Below are 20,523 nucleotides of genomic sequence, written 5' to 3'. Positions count from 1 at the left end.
TCTGATTCGAAGCGGTCCCGCCTGCCCGGCGGGTTGGTCTTTTTGACGTCACAGCTCAGCGACGCGGCCGGTGCTTACCGCCCGCTCGGCGCCGCCATGTTCAAGGTGAGGTAGACGGTTGTCCCCGCTCGTGGCTGTTGCTGTTTCCCGCCCGTCCCTTCCGCAGCCCCGCTCCGTTGACAGGACTCCCCGCCGCCCGTCCCCGCCCCGAGGGAGCGGGTGGAGGCAGGCGGCGGCCCCTCCCTTCAGGCCTCGCCGCCGCCCCGGCCCGGGGCCTTGCAGCGGGACGCGCCGGGTCTCGGGTAGGCGGCAGGGTGGCTGCGGTGCCGCCGGGCCGTCGCTTCAGGGGTGCCCGTGTCCGGTGCCGCGGCGGGGCGAGGCCGGCAGGGGGCGGCCCGGGAGCGCGGCCGAGGGGGCCCCGCGCTGAGGCGGCCTGCAGGCGGGTGTTCCGGCCCGGGAGGGCCCCCGCTTCTCCCGCTTCCCGTTTTAAAGCAGGCTTTTGTTACTCGGTTGACGAGCCGCGGTAGCGAAGAGCCTGGCGTTGTTACCAGCGAATGATTTTTTCATGTTCCGGCTAAAACTGTTCTAAAATCCGTATTATCTGGTGGCAGCTGTACCCACGGTGTCTTGTCTATAAGGCTCACAAACTGTTAGTTTTACGCTTGTTGCAGCTGCATAATCTCTCTCTTTAATATTCCACCATTGCGTGCCCTATCCGTGTTGCACAAAAAGAAACATATGAACGCCACATTTGTTATTCAAAATTACTTCTTGGATACAGCAGCATGGAGCTGTGAGTTAGTGTTACTGCAGAGTTTGGATTCACACAGTTGTGAAAGTCCTTGTCTCGAAAGTCTCCCTTTATTGCATTTAGGTTGACAGTGAAATCTGTGAAAAGGAGTGAACGTGCATGATCTGGGCTTAAGTCAGGTAATTGTCTCAAAGGTCTCCTTTGCCTCTAATAAGAAGAGCCCCAGATCCCTGCAGGCTGAAAGCCAGTTAGATGTTTCAATCAAATTGTTGTCATGACTACTCGAGAAGCAGGAGTTTTTTTAAAAACTGGTGACATTTGATTCTTGAAATTCATTCTTTTATGTCCCTGTTTTGTTCGTCAAATATTGATAATATATCAATGGATATACTGATACGCTGAGCAGCCTGTGCTTGCTGTACTCTTGTCGCAACTTTTTTTTTTGTAGTGTAATATTGGGACAATTGCTGGAATTCTTGTGTAAGGATTTTTATCTCAGAATCGTTGAGAATTCCATAAGTGATACTGAATTGTCATTAAAGGGGTTATGTGTGAACCTGTGGGTTTAGGTACTATGCATAATATTACTACTTTTATACAGCCATTGAGGTTAGGCAGATTTCAGTGCTTCAGGCCAACCTAATTTTTTGCCCCTAAGAGCAAAAGGGGAAGGTGGCTTCTTGTTCTTCACATCTGTGCTTCAGGGAACAGGAGTGTTCAAAAGTTTGGGGTTTGAGTTTTTGTTTTTTCAGTTGGGGTTGAGAGATGGGAGGAAGAATGGAAAAAGAAGAGAAAACCAAAGCAGCTTCATACATTAGAACAAATATCAGCCTTCACAAAAATATGATTAAGGATTTTTTGTCCTTTTGTTCTTTCCCCAGTTTTGACAGGGTGACAATAACAGTAACAAGTGAACTGAGAAACCACAGACAAGAGGAAAAAAAGACAAAAGTTCTAGTTAATCTTTAGCTCTTTGTTCCCCTGTTTGTATTGAGAACTAATATGGGATTTATTCTTCCCAGAGGCATTTTTTAGGTAAGAATTAAGAACTTTGAGAAAGACAGTAAAGCAAGACAATAGAAGGTGAAATATGATAGTCTTTTTCCCTCCAACTTTCAGATAGAATTTTCTTATGAGTGATATGGTGTTTACAGATAAAGTTGAATTCTTCAGCTAGAGAAAGGAATAAACTTAGTATCTTTTTTTACTTAAAGCAGATGCAGAGCATTGCCTAGAGAAAAAGATGTCAGCTCTACTTTTTTGGTATCAACTGAATAGCTGTAAGACAGGCAGACTGAAAGGCACAGCTCAATCAAAATGTTAACACGTGGTTAATAAGGAATTAAGAGATGAGATCCTAAAGTGAATTTTGGAGACAAAAAGTAGAACTGTTAATCTTTCATACTACTGAATAAACCTTTTAGTGTGTGTGTATATACAGTACTTTAGTACCAGTTTTATCTGTCCCATAAACTTAGCTGATGTAGAGGACCATTGCAGTATAGCTTGAACAGCGTGTTTAAGGAGAGATTCATTTTGCACTTTGTGGTTAATTTCATTTTGTTTAAATGTAAAAATGAAACCTTTGGAAAATGTCTGCACTTCAGTATTTTGATAATATGAACACTTGATGTTTTTGGTCTGAGTAGTTCTGTGATCACTGATATCTGTTTGTGAAACCAAGGTGCTTCCATTCTTATGCTCCACTGTTTGTGTCTTTATATAAAAATCTCAAATATTTAAAGCATTTGGTTTTACTGTTTCTGCTGGTGACATTTAGCACCATTTACACTGTTTGAAAATATTTTTCAGAATGAAAATGCATTTAGATTTTTGCCTTTTCAGTGACAGAACAGTTTTGCAGTGAAAAAAGGAAAGATTGAGGAAATAGATTCTACAGCTATTAATGGTTAGTGGCATTCATGTTTTTATCTTGGCTAATGAAAGTATGTGAAAAGTCTTTGTTTAAGCAAACGCTATTAAAGATTATTCATGTCTTTCCTTGGCTGTGAAACAGCTGATCCAGTCATTGTGGTGTTTCATTATAGAGCTGTAATAATGAGTCCATAAATTCAAATTCGGAAAAACTTCCATTTTAAGCAAGTTTTTCCATACCTTTTGATCCATCAGATCCCTTATGTCTTTCTGAAAAGCAATCCTATGACCTAGTTCTTGTGTGCTGTTTCTCTACATGTAAATGAACATTTTCAGGAAGTTTGGCAACTATATGGTCTAATTTTGAGTTTGAGGAGTCTCTTGGTTATATTTAATAAATATTCCATCTGCAAAGCAGTAGAAGAAATTTAAGCTACAAATGCTGATCTGTATACAACAAGCACGTAGTCTGGATAATTTTAAACCTATTTTCTAACAATTCTGCAACGGACAGAAACGAAGTTTCAGAGTAATTGTCCTGTGACTAGGTCAGTTATCATCATAACAGCATGAAGGGTGTATTGGTTTGACCAAGGCTTCAGTTTCACAAGCAGCTAGGTCAATGTAATGTACCCTTACAATTTCTGAAAAGGAAGAGGGCTTGCTGCCTGCTCCTTTTTCATCCCCTCTTCCCTGGCCACACAGTTCCTCTGGTGCTTCTCAGGCTGTTTCGTGGATGGGTTCAACTTACTAAGCCCGCACAAAGCTCTCCGCTTCTTTTTCAGGATTAGTCTTTTGGCAAATGGGCGAGGTGAATTGCCTCGCGGTGGAAGCATCCGGCCACCAAAGCTAGGGCAAGGTGAGCAGCAGGACTTCTGGGAACCGATGCCGCGAGCAGAGCCAGAGCTCTCCAGTTTGGTGGCCGCAGGCTGTCAGATCCACTTACGCTGTAACCTGATACAACAAAACACAGGCTGTTGTAACTCTGCACATGTTTATCTGAGCAGTAACGTGGCTATGAGACATTGAAAGGTTTCCCATTTGAACTGCCATTTCTTGAGTTAAACGTTGCTGTTAATAAGGATGTGCGTTTGTTGGAAAATGCTTTCTGTGCGTTCTTGATGCGCTACACAGCTAAGATTTTTATCTTCTGGTTTTTAAGTTAAAGCAGTCTCTCCTGTTAAATACAATTTAGTGTAGGTCCTGAATATAGGAAGAATTATATCCACCTTACGGTGGTTGTGTTGGGTGACTGGATTGAATCTGAAGTTTTCAAAAACAGTGAAGTATCTGTCACGATGCACTGTACTTCATGTTTCTCACAGAAAAGTAGGAGACATTCCTAAAATTCTTAAAAGCAGTGATTATGTTCTGATACTTTCAACTGTAGGTCTTATTTTTTTTCCTAAATCTAGATGCGGACAATAACTAGAAATAAAACGCTGAACTTCTCGGTACTAACTATGGAAAAATGGAGGTGTTATGGACATTGACAAAGTTGTTTAAAATATGAATAATATGTTGTTAGTATCTATACTGAGAAAGTTAATGAAAATTATGTTTCAAGTGAGAGAAAACAGAAGATCTTTTTGTGAGATGAAAACTGATGAGATTAGCATTTATATCTACTGTCTCCTTTAGCCTTAGGCTTTTCCAAATACCATCTGAATAATTTAGGTGTTATCATTTGAGTGCCTGAGAGCATTAGATTGTGTACCACTGACTCCCCTTTCTCCTAACTTCTAAGCATCTTCATGTATCACTTATTCCCATATATGGGGACATAAACATTGTCTACATGGATGTGTTCAAACATGTTGCCATTTTGTTTGAACTTAATGATTTACATGTCTTCCTATAATGTTTCTAGGTAATTCGGCTGGGGGCCACCCCTGTTAGCCTGGGCTTCCTCTCTATCCAGGTTTATGCTGCTTCTTCAGAGAAGGAGACTTCCAAAAAGGAGTTGCTGAAAATTGAGGAGGTAAGTATGGTTAGAGCCCTAGTGCTCTTCTATCTATATGGAATATCTGTAGAATTCTGAAAGACATTATATTTTGATGTGTGAAAGCATTTAGGTACATCTCTTCACCTTTTGTATTCTTGCCTTTAAACTTGCTTCTCGATTTTCAGTAATAGACATGTCAATATGGTTTTGCTTCTTTTACCCGAGGGTTGCATTTGATGCCCTCTGCTTGACACCGTCAGGCTTGCTTGTGTGTAGTATCTTTTACCTACATTAAAGCCTTCTGTTCTTCGTTCAGAAATTACCTTTTCATGTTTGTAGATTTACTTGTGGTCATATTTCAAATCCACAGGAATATTTTCTTTGCTTGTTATCCAGGTAACACCACGTATTTTTTATTACAAGTACTGTTGGCAAATTCTAATAAAATTTAATCTATGTTCTCCAGTAAAACAGCAAATCAAAAGTTTTTATTTCTAAAAATATTCTCTTTTTACAGGCAAAATTCTTGTCTGGCAATGCTTTGAATCTGATACAGTAGCCTACATAATTTTATCAGTTTTCCTTTCTTTACAGCATTCAGACCTAAGCAACAACAAATACAATAAGTAGTGAAAATAAAAACCTGTTACTTTATTGTTTCTCTAAGATGCTACAAATGTCTTGGCTATATCACAAGTAGAGCTTTAAAACACCTGTCAAACTGTAGACTCACCAGCATTGTTGCATAGGCTTTTAACAGTCTCCAACATAAAAAAAAAAAGGCAGTTCATAACTAAATACAGCTTTATATCCATGACAGTTTGTACTTGTTTAAAACTTTTAAGTACTTCAACCCAAGCTAAAGTGTTGTTACATGAGCAGTGAAACTAAATGAAACTTATTTTTGTGTATATTTAGGTCTTTTGGATGTGTCTGCATGGGCAGTTCACTTGCATAATATGAGGGGATCAATAGTTGAAGCAGTCTCCTGGCTTCACCCCAGTGAAGTAACCTTAGCTTGGGCCATCGCGTGCCCTGCACCACCACTGGCATGAGTCAGTAATGAGGCACCAGTTTGAAGTTACATATGTGCTGAATAATTGGCTTGCCCATCAGCTTCAGCAAAGCAGAATGTGCAAGCCGTGGAGTTCTGGCTGCCTTTCTTACCATTCACAGAGTGTGTTAGTTTGGATCTCTACTCTGTCAAGTGTCTAGTTTCATAAAATGTATGGGAGTTTCCTTATCTCTGAGAGTTCTGTCCTTGTGCCAGACATGGCTGTTGGGTTGTCCAACAGGGTCACAGTTAAACTGATTGTGACTCTGATTGCCAGAGATGACCGGATTTGCTAGGGAAATGAGACTTAAAATGCTTGTCTTTCAAAGGATTATGGGAAATCCAGCTGCATGAGTTATCAAATTATTTGATAAACTCTATGTCATTATATGTTTTGTTATGGTTAGCAGCTTTTTTTGTTATGATAGAGCTACAGTTGTTTTCTGATTTACCTAGAAAAGAGGGCTAGTTACACTTTGATGCAACAATACATGTAAACATCAGTTTATAATAAACTACTAAATGTGGTATAAATGTGGTATGAAATATAAGCTCTTTATACTAAACATCAGCATAGTATATAAACTGCTAGGAATTCTAACAGGTTTTGTTTTGATCTAAACTTTGCTGTTCATCTTCAAGAGTATAGACTTTGGTTTGGGTTTTTTTTTTAATGGAATACAATTTTAAATATGTTTAGGTAATTGTAATAAATACGTTGTGATGCTAAACCCTAAATACCCTTTGAAGATGCCCATTGCTCTTCAGGTGGATGTTACAGTTCCTATTTGCTCAGCCCCGTGGTGCTATTAATGCCGTCAGTTGCTGATGTGGCTAATGACTGCAACATTGGGATGTTGTACCATTTTCCTGCTCAGTAACAAACACACAAATTTGTATCGGATGTAACCTTTGTTAGAAGCTACTTAGACTCTTTAATGATGGCTTGTGCAAATATAGAAAATGATCGATTGTGATTTCAGAGTTCTAGTACATTTAGTATGTTAACTGGGAACCAGAAGTGCTGATTAAGACCAGAAACATTTTTCACAATTATGTTTTGTGTTCTTATTAAACTAGTTTAATATTAATTTATAACCTGTGACTTGGATCGTATAGCAGCTATGGATGAATTGCATAGCAATTAGAAGTCATCTTCTTCATAGTATATAATTAAACTTTGCTCATAATGGTTGTCTCACAGCTGTGCCTGAATTTTTATTATGCATTGTTTATGCAGTAAGCACTGTGTTAGGTATTCTCTGGTTAGACTGTTCATGCCCTGAAGACCTACTTACACAATTATACCTTTGTTTTTAACCTCTTGTTTGCTAATATTCACAGCTGTCACTCTACTCCTCTCCAGCTCGTGAGACTAAATATGTGGAGAATCCACAGACCCAATTGGAAGAGGGGGTTTCACGTTTACGGCATGTTATGGAGCCATATACAGCCTGGTGTCAGGTATAATGGTTTTATATCACATCTGGTAGTGGTTCAGTGATAAGGGTTGAGCTGGTTTGTTTTTTTTTTTTAGAGACAGAATTAATAGATAGCAGCAAAGTAAAAGCTGATAGCTGAACAAGCATCTTTTCCAAAATGCTGCATTACTAAAAATTTTCCACAATTCGGGTCATAATGTTTACCCCCTCCTCACATAAAACCAGTTGCTGTCTTTCTACTAATTTGCTGAACTAAACCCCTGCTTTTTCGCATTTTGTACCCCTCCAAAAGAATTAAAAGAAAATTAACTAAAGCTTAGAATTGTTATCTGAAATAAACTTTAAGCTTAAAGATGTCTAGGGATATCTGGATTTGGTACTGTCCTGTGACTGAGGAAGACAGGAGAGTGATTAAATTTGTGTTTTCCATGCTCAAGGAGAAGGCCTTAAATTATCAAGCAGTGTGTTTTGGAGCAGCAATACCGAGTTGTCCTCACTGCAACTGTGACAAAACACAGCTTTGCAGAAAATAGATCAGTATTTGCTGAACTGGAATGTTGAGGGAAGGAACGCGGCTGTCTGGAAGAGAGAAGATCCCAGGCCACTAGTAGTGGCAAACCTGGCCCCCAGACCTTACCCCAAAACTTTCTTATATATTTTATTAGGTAGCATGTTTATACTAAACAGTCATTAAATACAAAAATAGTCTTTGGAGCATAGAGGAAAACCAAGATCTTTGTAATCAAGGCCTATATTATTGATATTAGATTGCGGAGTCATATGATGGCTTTTTTGCCCTTTCCTGACCCAGCAAATGTTGAGGCTTACTTTTGAAGCAAGGGCATCCTTGTCGTCTGGTTGCCTCTCGGCAACTTTAGGTGATTGTCTGCTTTGCACTCTGGCTGTTGTGAATCCTCTTCTTAAGTTGCAAGCTGATTTTCCAGTTCTCCGTAGAAAGCCAAGCTGTTCAGATCAGGGTGTCCTTTCTGCCTGTAAGTTCTGTGTTGTGGTACTAACCTTTAACAGTACCGAAACATTTTTTCAGAAATACTCAGGGTTACTCAGTCTAGTGAAGTGTTTCTAAAGTGCCACCAGCAGGAGTACTGACTTCAGTTTTGAAGGAGAAGGGGGATTTTCCACAGTATAGTTAGAGCTCTGACCTTCTGCACACATGGGTTCTGTTTGGTTGCCTGCGGTAACCGTAACCGGGAATGAAATTTGAGACGAGGTTAGTTGCCCAGTTGGACTTACTGCAGGTAAGCCTTGAACAGTGCTTTATGTCTCACTGGCCTCTTGTCTTCCTATTTGCTTTATTTTTCGTCTGCGTGGTGATCATTTACATAAGATGTGCTCTTCTGCTCACACACAACAAGCCATTTCCTGGCAGTGGTTTACTGACTCATTTTATGAAGTGGGCATATAAACTTTATGGGTTTGGGGTCATCTTTCTTGCTTAACTGTAGTCAGAGATAGTTTTGGTTTTACACCACTCCCACCTCCTGCTGTGTTGAAGAAAATAACATTTTAGGTGTGTCTCAGTTGTCTTTAAATTAAAAACATAACCCAGGATAATGAGAATAAAATTGGTTATGTTTGTATATCCATTTTACTTTTTCAAAATTGCTTGCTTAACTGTAGTGGAAGGTCAATTCAAAACACATGTAGAAATGAGCCAGTTACGTGTGAGCTGTGACAGAAGATCAAACTTAGTCTCTGGGGTCTTTAGAGCATGTTCTTTTTTCATTGGCTTTTAATAAGACCAACAGCCATTTAGAGTTATGTTGTGTGTCACATGCTAACACTTTTTTTTCCATGACAAGTGTTTTTTTTTTTTTTTGGGACACTCTTGCCAGTGAGGAAATGAAAGTTGTAAAGATATTATCTCCCATGCAGTATCCTAAACAAATGCTTTCACTTCTGCACAGATACAGGTCAAGTGGTATTGCGAGACCATTTTCTGCTTTAGCTTTGGGCATACATGTTTATGAATTTGTTCCCTAATTTATAGACAGCCTTACACTGTCTCTCCAAAGGATTATTAGCATAATAACAATTAGTAGGGTTGCTTTTATTGAGATTTTTTTTTCCTACTTTGATAAAAGGCAGTGTGAATTCTTTTACTTCCTGCATATTTTCAGTCTGAGAAAAAAAATCTAGAACTAGTTTGTGGGGTTAATGCAGTGCTCTTTGATGATTTACTTCGGACATTGTATGGACAACTCATTTCCCAAGTCAATTCAAAAATGCAGTTTTGTTAGCCTAAGATAGTCTCTTGGAAAGTGGAATTTATCACCTTGCAGAATGAGTCGTACCCCTGTGAAGTGCTAGGAAGGAGTTTATTACCGTGTTGTACTTCCTTTCTTTGCATCAATTCAAGTATTTTTGCGATACCTGCATACACTGAGAAACCTGAGATAATCCTGAGTTTCAGCTACCTGATCAGGAGCTCAATGAAATATTGAAGTTGACTTCTCTGTTTTGAGGTATTATATTTCATCTGTGTCCAAAGACTACTTTGAGAAAAAGCTGTACATTATGCCAAATGTAATGTTGAGGAAGCATAGCCCTGTAAGTGAAGGGTGGAAGTGGGAATAAAAAGAAGTTATTTTAGGGACCCAGCACTTTTTTTTCTTTTTTTTCTTTTTTCTTTTTTTTTTCTTTTCTTTGCTTTGCTTTGCTTTTCTTTTCTTCATCAGGTCAGTTACAATCTGTCGTTAATATTTTACTTACTTGGTATCTATTTACTGTTGTTTTCTTTTCTTTTTTTTTTTTAGGATCTTTATGCCAAAGCTATGCCCAAATTAGAAAAAGCTGTTGAGCATGGTAGAGGTAAATCAGTTTAGTTTTCTTAACTAGCAATTTAAAATGCAGGACTGTACTATATCTTCTGTTAAAAGAGAATTCCATTGAGCATCATTATATATATAATTTCTAATGTATTTAAGACTACTTTATTTGCATTGTATATCTGTTTAAATTTCCTTTGTAGGTCATTATGACACTACATTTCTAAACAATTAAAATGCGAGACCTGCATCTATGTCGACCAATGTCATTAAAAATGACAGTTATGCAGGAAAAGAAGGAAAAAAAGCCTCACAGTTTATTCCCAGTTGGTAGTATTTGCTTGACCCAGCCTGGTAACCGAAACTTCCTGCAATGTTTATTACTTGTCGCAAGTTTTAGATCTTTTGTTTGTAATGTTTAGCCTTTTCATTTTGGTTTACTTCCTTGGATCTCCTAAGAATTTTGAATTAATCCAAAATAATTTGTATTTATTTTTGGTTTTGGAAGCATCCTTTCATACTTAGGCTTAATCAGGACTGAGCATGGATGCTATCTAGAGCTCATTTCGGATACTGCACCTCTTTTCCTTAAAATTAAGAGTCTCAGTCTTTTGAACTCCTTTGTATGGAAGATTTATCATAGTTTTCCATTCCCTCATTGGACTCCCATCTTGGAGTGAGCTTTGTTTATGCTGTGTCTTTCCTTTGTTCTGTGATTTGTTTTTTGTACAATGTTTTACTGAAACTAATTCTTGTTAACATGTAAATGTAAGAATCCATTTTGCAAAGGTTTTTATCACTAATTTGAAAAGATATAATCGAGATGCAAAAGAGCAAAACAAAACAGATGGCCCAGGAGCAAAGGCAAAAGCTTCTATGAAAATTGGTAAATACAATACGATGTTCAGTTTCATTCATGTGTCACTAGAGAAGATCTCAAAGGCTTTGAATTTTATGCCAGCAAATCTAAAATGTGCATGATAGTTAAATGTGTTTTGATAACTCTTTATGTTTTGTAACAATTGCCAGCACGTATTGATGATTCCTTACGACAAAAACACTTTCACATTACATTAAAGCACTTTGTTTTGACTTGCTTTCAGAGGGCTGTGAATTTCTCCAAAACCCCCCTGCTGGGTTTTATCCAAGGCTTGGTGTGATAGGTTTTGCTGGAATTGTTGGATTGTTTCTTGCTAGAGGTAAGTGGGAACCTTTTGAACTGCTTATGTTATGATTTGGGATAAATAATTTATTTGTGGTTTTTTGGATACTAATTTTTAATTGTGACACATGAGATCTGACTTAACTGTACAAGCATGTTTCTACAATGTTCCTCCAATTATAAAGAAACTTCATGTAAAAGGTGTGTAATAACTATCAATTATTGTTATGAATACTGTATTTGTTGCTGGAATCAAGTCTTTGATCTTTTCCAGTTCTAGCTTCTTATAGCAAAAGTAGGAAAGGATTATTTTTTTTTTTTAGCCTAAAAATCTTTTTAATTACTTAAGTTCTTGATCACATAGGTCACTGTAGAAAACTACAGAGGAATAAATTATGGTAAAATACAGAGGTTCCTGAGCTATTATACATGTACAATTAGTTGTATATTCAAGTTCCTTCGAAGTATTGTGTGTCCAGGTACAAAGCTGCTGCAGATGGTGATATTCAGCAAAAATACTTGTGAACTCTGGGTATACTACCAATACATGCACATTTTGTGCTATAGAAAAGTGATACAGTTAGTTTCATCACGTTAGTTGAAGAAACGAATACGTTTATGCTTTCATGGAAATAAATGTTATTTTAAGAAATGTTAATTGTGAAAAAATATTTTGTGATTGTATTGAGATATTCTTAATACAGTGAAACAAAGTAACAGAAGAAGAAAACTTGTAGGTAATGGAACTGTAAAGTTCTAGAATTTAAATACTAGTGAGGACTTGCTTTGGATAAAAATACACCTTTGTGGGGCCTGTACGTGTCGAGCAAACTGGGAGTGTTCGACAGTATGTTGAACATGTGTATGTATGTAGAAATGGAAAGCATTCTGTGAATAGATGCACTCCTCAAAATATTTAATTTTCCAGTGAAGATGTTGAAAGCAGTACTTTTTTTTTTTCCTAGCAGTTTTTTTTTTTAATGAAAATCAGGGTCTCCAACTTTACCCATTTGAAGTTTTTTCTCTTCAAATTCCTGCTTCTTGAGTTATGTGATTATGAATGAGATCAGCTTCCAGCTTTTACAACTGTAGCAAAATGGGGGGGGGGGGGGGAGGGAAGTGCAGTCTTGGGGCTGGATCTGAAAGATTAGAGGGTCCTAAGTTTAATAAAAATAAAAATCCCTCATAATACAAATGTCTGATTTGTGAATCTTTTAGGATGGGAGCCATAATTTTAAAACTTTTTGTCTGATTATAGTTTACAATACTGACTGTTGTTTCCAGAAAGTATTCAAACTGTAGAAGGAAGTGCCCCTTAATTTTGATGCTACAGAAATGTAGCATCAAATGTAGCATTAGAACCAAATGTCCTCTTTTTTTATCTCTTCCCCTCTTTGGTCTCACTGGAAAAATTGCCCTCTTGGAAGGCACAGATAAAATCTTCCAGGTCTAACCATAACACTTGAAGATACAGCTGCCCACTAAGTAGAAAGTGCGATATTCAGAGTGTAATCATGTGAACATTGTGCAGCCATCCAGCTTGGTTTAAAATGCCGTTGAAGATAATTTGTTCTAACCTTGTTGAGTAGTACTGGAATGGATACAGGAGTATTCCTAAACTTCCCTCTAATGGGTGTCTCCAGCAGGTAGCAGCCTGCTGGAAGGCATTAATATCCTCAACTATTACATTTATTCCTAAAGTGATATTGTAGGCACACTGGTAAGCTATCACTAAGGAAGATTTCCCCATCCCCAGAAATTACAACAAAAGTATAACTTTTCTGGTTGTAAAGATGCAATGAAGCTTGCCTTTTCTGTGCTTTCTTATAGCTAATTCGTACCAAGTTCCCTCTTCACAAGACTAGCAACATCACTTTATGAACGTCTCTTGTTTACTGCTAAGTTTCTGATCTCATCATGAGCACTAAACGCTTCCAATATGCATTTCCTCTTCAAAATTCATTATTCCTTTATTAGAAGCACGTGTGGCTTCACATATAGAACAGACTGTTCTATGAGGAGCAGAACTACTGCATCCTGACTCCTGTACATCTGTTCTATGACCTTTTTTTCTCCTGTACTGCTTGCTTTTCTCCTTTACCTGCTCCCTTCTATATTCCTTTCTGACTGGATAAACTGCAACATGCCCTGTAACTGATTCAGTGATGCATATTGTCACTGGCCAGCCAGGATACACAACCTGTGGCCAGCTGTGATAAGAGGATGAGCTTTTCAGGCAGTTAAGTTATTTTAGACGTGTAATTGAATAGAGAGTTCCAATTGATTAAAATGTTCAAAATTTAGTTGGGGACTGAGCAATAGGCATATAGCAAATTGTAAGTGCTTCAGTTTAAAAGTACTTTCAAATGCTTTGCAAATTGTTATAGTGAATCAAGAAAATTTATTCTTAAGAGCAGTTGTGGAAAAATCAATATTTGTGAGTCAAGGTAACTTATAAAGTTTGTATTGGAACGTCTCTTGTTCTGGTTGATGTATCAAAAGAATGCTATCCTAACCTTTCTTTGCCTGAGTTTCTCCTTTTAGTTTAGAAAAGAGTATTGGTATAATTCTCTTAAATATCTCTTAACTGTGGCTTTTACTTCATTATTCAGTACTGAAATAAGTTATGTATTACTACAGTAAATATAATTGTAAGGTAATTTTCACTATGGAAAGATGTTAATAAAAATATTCTCTTAAAATGATTAAAAGAATAATTACTGATCAGAGTAATCATGTTTCTTAAGAAACCAGTAGGACTGAACAGAAAATATGCTAAACTGTATTTAATAAACTTGTTTTGATTGTAAATAAAAGGTTAGGGCCATTCAGCTGTCTTGGTTAACATATACTCTAACAATGTTTTGGGATTTTTTGGTTTTTTTGTTATGAAACAGGCTCAAAAATAAAGAAGTTAGTGTATCCTGCAGGTCTCATGGGTATTGGTGCCTCCATGTATTACCCTCAGCAAGCGGTTGCTATTGCAAAGGTCAGTGATGATACCTTTCTTTGGAGAAGTGTCATTTACTTTGATTATTGCCTCCTACCTTCAAATTAACTGGTAATCCATTTTTAAAAGCCATGTCGATGTGCTTGGCACTTAACAAAATGATAGTTCTTTTGTCAAAGAACATGCAGTCCAGGCTGAAAGATGGCCAGACGTTCTGGGTTTTTTTAGTGACTTTTTTTTTTCCTAACATCTGCAGTAGTGTCTTCAGTTTGAGGAACATAATTTCCTTTCTGAATCTCTAACCTCAAGTAATTATAAATTAATGTAAATATGCTTAGTAAGTACAGTTTGTATGTTTGCTTACAATACTGAGGAAGCCTGAAATATCTTGAGAGCAAATGAAAACAGGGTTTGAAAGAAAGGGGGGGGGGGGGGGGGGAGATAAAGAGAGATTCTATAGAGAAATCATGGGAACAACATTTTGAGATAAATATTGTTATTGAAGTTTTCTGCTTTTTGTTGGATAGAGTTTTAAGAAAGATAGCATGCACATTCTGGAATGGGGTAAGAATTCTGCTGCTTATTGGATGCCTTTCCTGTTTATGCATTTGTTTTTTCAGGCACAGAAGCAACTGTAAGTTAACGTGTTTCTTAAGTGGGTTTCCTGTGAGAGAAAGAACTGAAGAGACCAGACAATTGCTTACAGCCCCTACTGATATCAGTTCATGCGCCTTGCTGTCCACACTTAATTGTACTGGCAGATTCCTCAGTTCTCCACCACGTTCTTTTTCAAATCCAGTTTTTAACCACTCACAGTGCACATATTTTAATGTGTCAAAAATTCTTTATATTTCATGCGTTGGTAAATTGGCTATCCAGTTATTGGTGACTTGTGAATAACACTGAGATGTCAGGATTAAAATGTGATATTCTCAAGCACATATGATGTTCTTTGAAAACTGAAAGGTCCTTGATTTAGGGAGAGTCAAAAACACTGTGTTTGAACTCTGCCAGCATGGTGATACCCTGATCTTTGATGGAATCTTTTTTTAGTGCTTCCAGGATTCAGATGCTCTAAATACAGATAGTTCTGTTGACTTATTCTCAGGGAGTGGAAATTATGCAAGTGGCAGGAAAAAAAAAAATCAAAATTTAAGAAGCTTAGACATTTCTGTTGGAAACTGTGTATTAAAATTCTAGTGGCCTTCTGAACAGTGAAGTGGGAAGTGATTGAACGGTGTTCAAACTGATGGTATTGTTTTTAAAGAAGCTCAGTTCAGTCTTAACTATGGATTTGCTACTAACAGCTTCACAATACCCTGTTTATTTTACAAAAACTTTGAAGTGCATGATTACCCTTTGATTAGTTCACAGTTCTTAGTTTGACTGTAACGAAAAATCTGATATGAGACCATGAGCCTGAAACTTGATTGGAATAGATTTGGCTTTGTTGACTTGGTCAGGACACCAGACGTATGACTTCGGAAACTTCTGTGGAGAGAGTGATATCCTACATACTGTTTTGGTTCCTCTAATCTCTCTCACCCTTTTCTTTTCTTAAAGAAGCAAAGTTTTAAGCATATCAGATCTTACTATCCATAATTTTTATGCTTTAGTCTGAAATTGGAAGCACTTTCCTCTCTATTTTGAAATGTTTCATAGGCCCTTCAAAAAATTTCTCTAAGCCTAGAAAGGGATGCCTGCAGTACAAAGCTCACTTGCCAAGTTAATAGAACAGTATAGGAAATATTCTGGAACATAAATTTTAATTTTTTTATTTATTCTTTATATTATGTTCTTTTTATTTTTCTTCCACATTTGAGTACTTCATCACTGCTTTTTCATTTACAGTCGTATAGTTCCCTTCATCTGGTAAACTTTCAGATTTGACTATACTTCAAAAGACTAAAAAAGTTTTGGGTGTTTTTTTTCTTCCTTCCCACCTTTATTAAAGACTTTCCATTGGAGAGTTGGAAATAAACACAGCAAAATGTATTTGCAGTTGAGGTACAACACTTGATGCATTTGTCTGGAAGAAAACTTTTTTCTTTAATTAAAATGTATGAGTTGCTAAGTGAAGTTATAGCAACAGAGTTCATCCTTGGTAATAGGTAATTTTCAGACACTATTCATCTAACTGGAGATGGAAGAAATGCACAGACTAATTATTTTTTTTTTTTCCTGCTTTAGTAATCATTCTAATAAATCACAAATTTGTAAGGGATTTATTTCCTCACTGCTAGTATTACTTTAATTTGTATCACTTTGAACAAATGGTCAGACTGTATATGTGGTAAGGGAACCAAATTTAATACTTGTCGTGGTTTAACCCCAGCCAGCAACGGAGCGCCACGCAGCCGCTCGCTCGCTCCCGCCCCCCCCGGGGGGATGGGGGAAGAGAGTCAGAAGAGCAAAAGTGAGAAAACGCGTGGGTTGAGATAAAGACAGTGTAATAGGGAAAGCAAAAGCTGCACACACAAGCAAAGCAAAACAAGGAATTCATTCACCACTTCCCATCGGCAGGCAGGTGTTCAGTCATCTCCAGGAAAGCAGGGCTCCATCACGCATAACGGTTACTTGGGAAGACAAACGCCATCACTCTGAACGTCCCCCACCTCCTTCTTCTTTCCCCAGCTTGATATGCTGAGCATGACGTCATATGGTATGGGATATCCCTTTGGTCAGTTGGGGTCAGCTGTCCCAGCTGTGTCCCCTCCCAACTTCTCGTGCACCCCCAGCCTACTCGCTGGTGGGGTGGTGTGAGAGGCAGAAAAGGCCTTGACTCTGTGTAAGCACTGCTCAGCAGTAACTAAAACATCCCTGTACTATCAACACTGTTTCCAGCACAAATCCAAAACACAGCCTCATACCAGCTACTATGAAGAAAATTAACTCCATCCCAGCCAAAACCAGCACAATACTAAAGTTTACTTTGTTCTGGTGGAACTTTAACTAGTGTTTTGGAACTGTATTGGTTTCCAGCTAATCATAATACACTCAAAATATTTTGTATTTACTGTGGCTTATCTTCCATCTGGAAAAAACTTTCCATTATGAAGTTACTTAAATCAGTCTCTTTTATCATTAGAATTAATTTTTTTACTTGTTATTAGAACTTCTCAAATTTCCTAAAGTAGTGTGTGTTATGCTTACCTTCTTGAAAGAAAGAAAAGCTTCCTAATATGTAAGTTTATTTCTTCGACAACAAACTAAATTATTTCTATGTCTTTTGAACCTATACCTCGTCCCTTGCCCAGTTCAGTCCATAAGGCATAACCAGTTGTACTGGCACAACTGAGAGCATGACACAATTACAGGAACTGTGAGTTGCAAAGGAGTTGGGGTCACTTGATCCATGTTTACTGTAGAATGAAACGCTTGTGAAATTGCACTATGACTACTTTGTTAACAATATAAATGTAGAAAAGCCAGCAGATTCTCAGTTTAGTTTCTCAGCATGCAATGTAGATAAAGAATTGCTAACCATAATTCTGCTCGATAATCTTGACACATAACATACGGTATAGTCAATATTATATGCTTATGGTCCTGTGTGGAATTAAAATATGGGAGCTTGTTTACATGCACGTTAGGCCTTAGAGACTGCTGATGCTACCCAGTAGTGCCTAGTACGGGTGTTTGTGGCCCAGGGTCACTTTCAAACCATTTCAGAGTCCCTGTTGAGAACTGCCTAGTCTGACTTTTGAACTTGTTTGTTCAAATTTTAGCATACAAACTTACTTACAGTGTTGCATTGAACAGAGATGGTATTTTAGCATGTTGTAATTTAACACAAACAAGCTGGAAATGGTTATCTTCCAGAAATTAAGAATTCCAGATGACTGAACGGAAAAACTTGTCCCTCTTTGAAAGGCACTCTTTGTATGAATGTTTGAATGAACACTTTGAACAATTGAATGAACTGTTTGTATTATTATTACTCCTTTTACTTTTCCTGGTTGGAACTACCACTCCCAAGAATAGTGGTGGCAACTGCAGTACCCACCTGCTTCCTCTTCAACTGCTCCATGAGAAGGAGAGGTATAAAACACAAGCCTAATGTATGACTCTAGTGTTGTGTTCATGAGAGGATGCATTGAGTGGTTATAAAAATTGCTTGGCTATGTTCCTGTTGACCGTGTAATTTGCAGCTTACAGTCTATCTGGAACTGTATTTTTCAACCCATGCGAACTGTGAAGGTGTGCGTGGGTCCCAGCTCTTGGGAGGTGTGTACAGTGTTGAAACATTGGTTGACTGTGGCAGACTAAACTATCTGGGTTGCTGTACCTTGTGATGTAGCTACTTTACTCCAGCGACGTGAATGAACAGTTTCTCGTTTAGTGCAATTCATAATTCACTTGATCGTATGACTCCTATAATATTTTTAAGTTTGTACTGTTAGGGATTTAGAGTGTTTTTAAGTATTTTAATGCAGTATTTTTAAGCAGGAACAAGAAAGGGCTTATGGATAGTTGTTGTTTCTCATTTTAGCTTGATAGCTGTGTCCTCAGTAACACTGCAGACAAAAACCCCCTCTGTTTGTTTGTTCATTGTGATTATTTTTCAGTCCTGGTAGGTTTGTACTGCTTGCACAACTGATCACACTATCTTTCCAGATGAGCCATAGGCTCCTCTGACTTTCAGAACTAGTTTGTTGAAGTACTTGAGAATGAACACTCCTGATACTGAAAAAGAAGATAACTGTCTATACCTGTAATGTTTGAATTGAGGGATTTTGGAGATTTAACACATTCATCCCTGGAACAGTTAGTGTGCTTTTTTCTGATGACCTTTATCACCTTCAAATATACAGAAAACTTAGTGCATCATACCAACTTGTTTAAAACCAAAGTACAACTGTAATTGTCAGATGTGGTGACAAATGTGCAAGCTTTTTGTATTTAAAACAGCCTATGTTTTGGATTCAGTTGTGACTTGGAAATGTAGTTGCTGATTTGGGTTTGTTTTCTTTTAATTCTAATTCTTAAGTAGCCTCTTCTGTAAGGTAGTAATATGATCTCTGCCCAGAAGCACGTCCCTTACCATTGTGGTACGCAACTGGTGTGCTTAATTTTGTTCAGACAAACAAAGGGAAGTGGTTCTTTGCACCATGTGTGCCCAACAGTGGAACTCCTTGGCACAGGATGTTGTGGATGCTAAAAATTTGCATGGGGTTCAAGGGGAAGTTCAACAAGTTCGTAAGAGGGAAATTCCTTGGGCATTGTTATACACATAGAAATCACCTCTGGCTCAGGAAATCTGAGCAGCGAATTGTTGGAGACTGGAAGAAACTTAAAAAATTAATTGAGAAACTTTTTCAGAAACATCAGAAGACTGTTTCAGAAACATCATTTATGCTTGCCCTGCTCTCATAGTTTTGGTTTTCCAGCTTTGCCTGCTGTAGAAGATAGGGTGATACCTTCTTATTCCTTGACTTCGTAAGTTTTTTTTTAGTTTAATAGCTGTCTAGTTGGGCAAATTGTCCATTTTTGCTGTTCTTTATTTGTAAGAAAACTGATAGTGATATGAAAGTGAGTACTGACCTGAGCCTGGAGCTGTAAAAACCTAACACTCTTCAGTTTTAAAGGATGCTATGAATATTACAGTTCCTTATCATGTAAGGGGCAGGAGATACTCTTTTATTAGACTTAGGGATTTTTCCTGTCATAAAATTACCTGTTGGTGTAATACAGCAAACACCGTCTTCCTAGCTGTCTTCTGTTTTGAGAGTTGACAGCTGGTCATTCATTACAGCCATCTGTCAGCAAATTGGGTCTTTCTTCTAAATAACAAACAAGAAGAAAAAAGGGGTACTCTTACCCTTCTGTCAAAGCAGTGCAAATGTAAAATTGAAAATAGTGACAAACTAAGTAGGGTTTGTTGGGGGTTTTTTTGTCTTTAAAATAAGTATGGTCAAACTAAGAAATAATTTGCATATGTTAAATCTGTTGAACCTTGAATGCTAAGAAAACCAGAATTGTTTCCGTGCAGCATCATTCCACCCCTTTTTATACAGATATATTTTCAGGTAGTCTTCAAACAGTTTTTTAGCAAGTTGGCTTTTCTTATTCCTCATGTGTCATTTTTTTTTCAAGATGTTTATTAATGCTGTAAACCCTGAGCTTGAACAGGAAGATGTTAAAGATCTTGTGTTTTGAGACTTCTTCCACTTAAACAAGAAGCAAAATAATATTTCCCAGATTATTAAGTTCATGCTTTCTAATATCTTTTGTTTCAAAGGTTGCTGGTACACAGCTGTATGACTGGAGTCTTCAGGGCTACATTGCTGTAGAATCTCTTTGGAAGGATAATCCAAAGAAGAAGAAATCTGGGGAAAAAAGTGATAAGGTAAGAAGTCTGAGGAACTTGATTTCTGAATTTATCGCTGCATTTTCAGACAAAGAATATACGAACAATAGTGTTTTTTTTCCACTCTGACTCAGCTTTTATTTCTGAAGACAAAGATTTCATTCTGTCTTTCTAAGCTGTGGAAAAATACTAAGCTTATTTCAAGTTAAACTTTCAGAAATGCTGTTTGGAAGTTTTCTTTAGTTGGG

At 37.7% G+C, this 20,523-nt stretch overlaps 1 protein-coding gene across 2 annotated transcripts in view; it reads left to right on the top strand.

Annotated features, from left to right (window-relative positions):
- The first annotated feature begins 263 nt into the window (after positions 1-263).
- APOO (apolipoprotein O) overlaps positions 264-20,523 on the top strand; it is a 33,864-nt gene continuing 13,604 nt past the window's right edge. Inside the window, exons 1-8 of one of the 2 annotated variants that reach the window (XM_050895562.1) lie at positions 264-302; positions 2,597-2,660; positions 4,497-4,607; positions 6,970-7,089; positions 9,842-9,896; positions 10,957-11,052; positions 13,913-14,004; positions 20,207-20,314. In XM_050895562.1, coding sequence (XP_050751519.1) covers positions 2,658-2,660; positions 4,497-4,607; positions 6,970-7,089; positions 9,842-9,896; positions 10,957-11,052; positions 13,913-14,004; positions 20,207-20,314 — 585 coding nt within the window. In that variant the 5' untranslated portion in view covers positions 264-302; positions 2,597-2,657. Of the gene's footprint in view, positions 303-1,770; positions 1,787-2,596; positions 2,661-4,496; positions 4,608-6,969; positions 7,090-9,841; positions 9,897-10,956; positions 11,053-13,912; positions 14,005-20,206; positions 20,315-20,523 lie in introns of those variants that run through there. The other variant, XM_050895554.1, reaches the window with a different exon arrangement.

This window comes from Gymnogyps californianus, chromosome 1 (assembly GCF_018139145.2).
Source record: "Gymnogyps californianus isolate 813 chromosome 1, ASM1813914v2, whole genome shotgun sequence".
Classification (NCBI taxonomy): Eukaryota; Metazoa; Chordata; class Aves; order Accipitriformes; family Cathartidae; genus Gymnogyps; species Gymnogyps californianus.
This window is presented reverse-complemented; position numbering and strand designations above follow the sequence as displayed.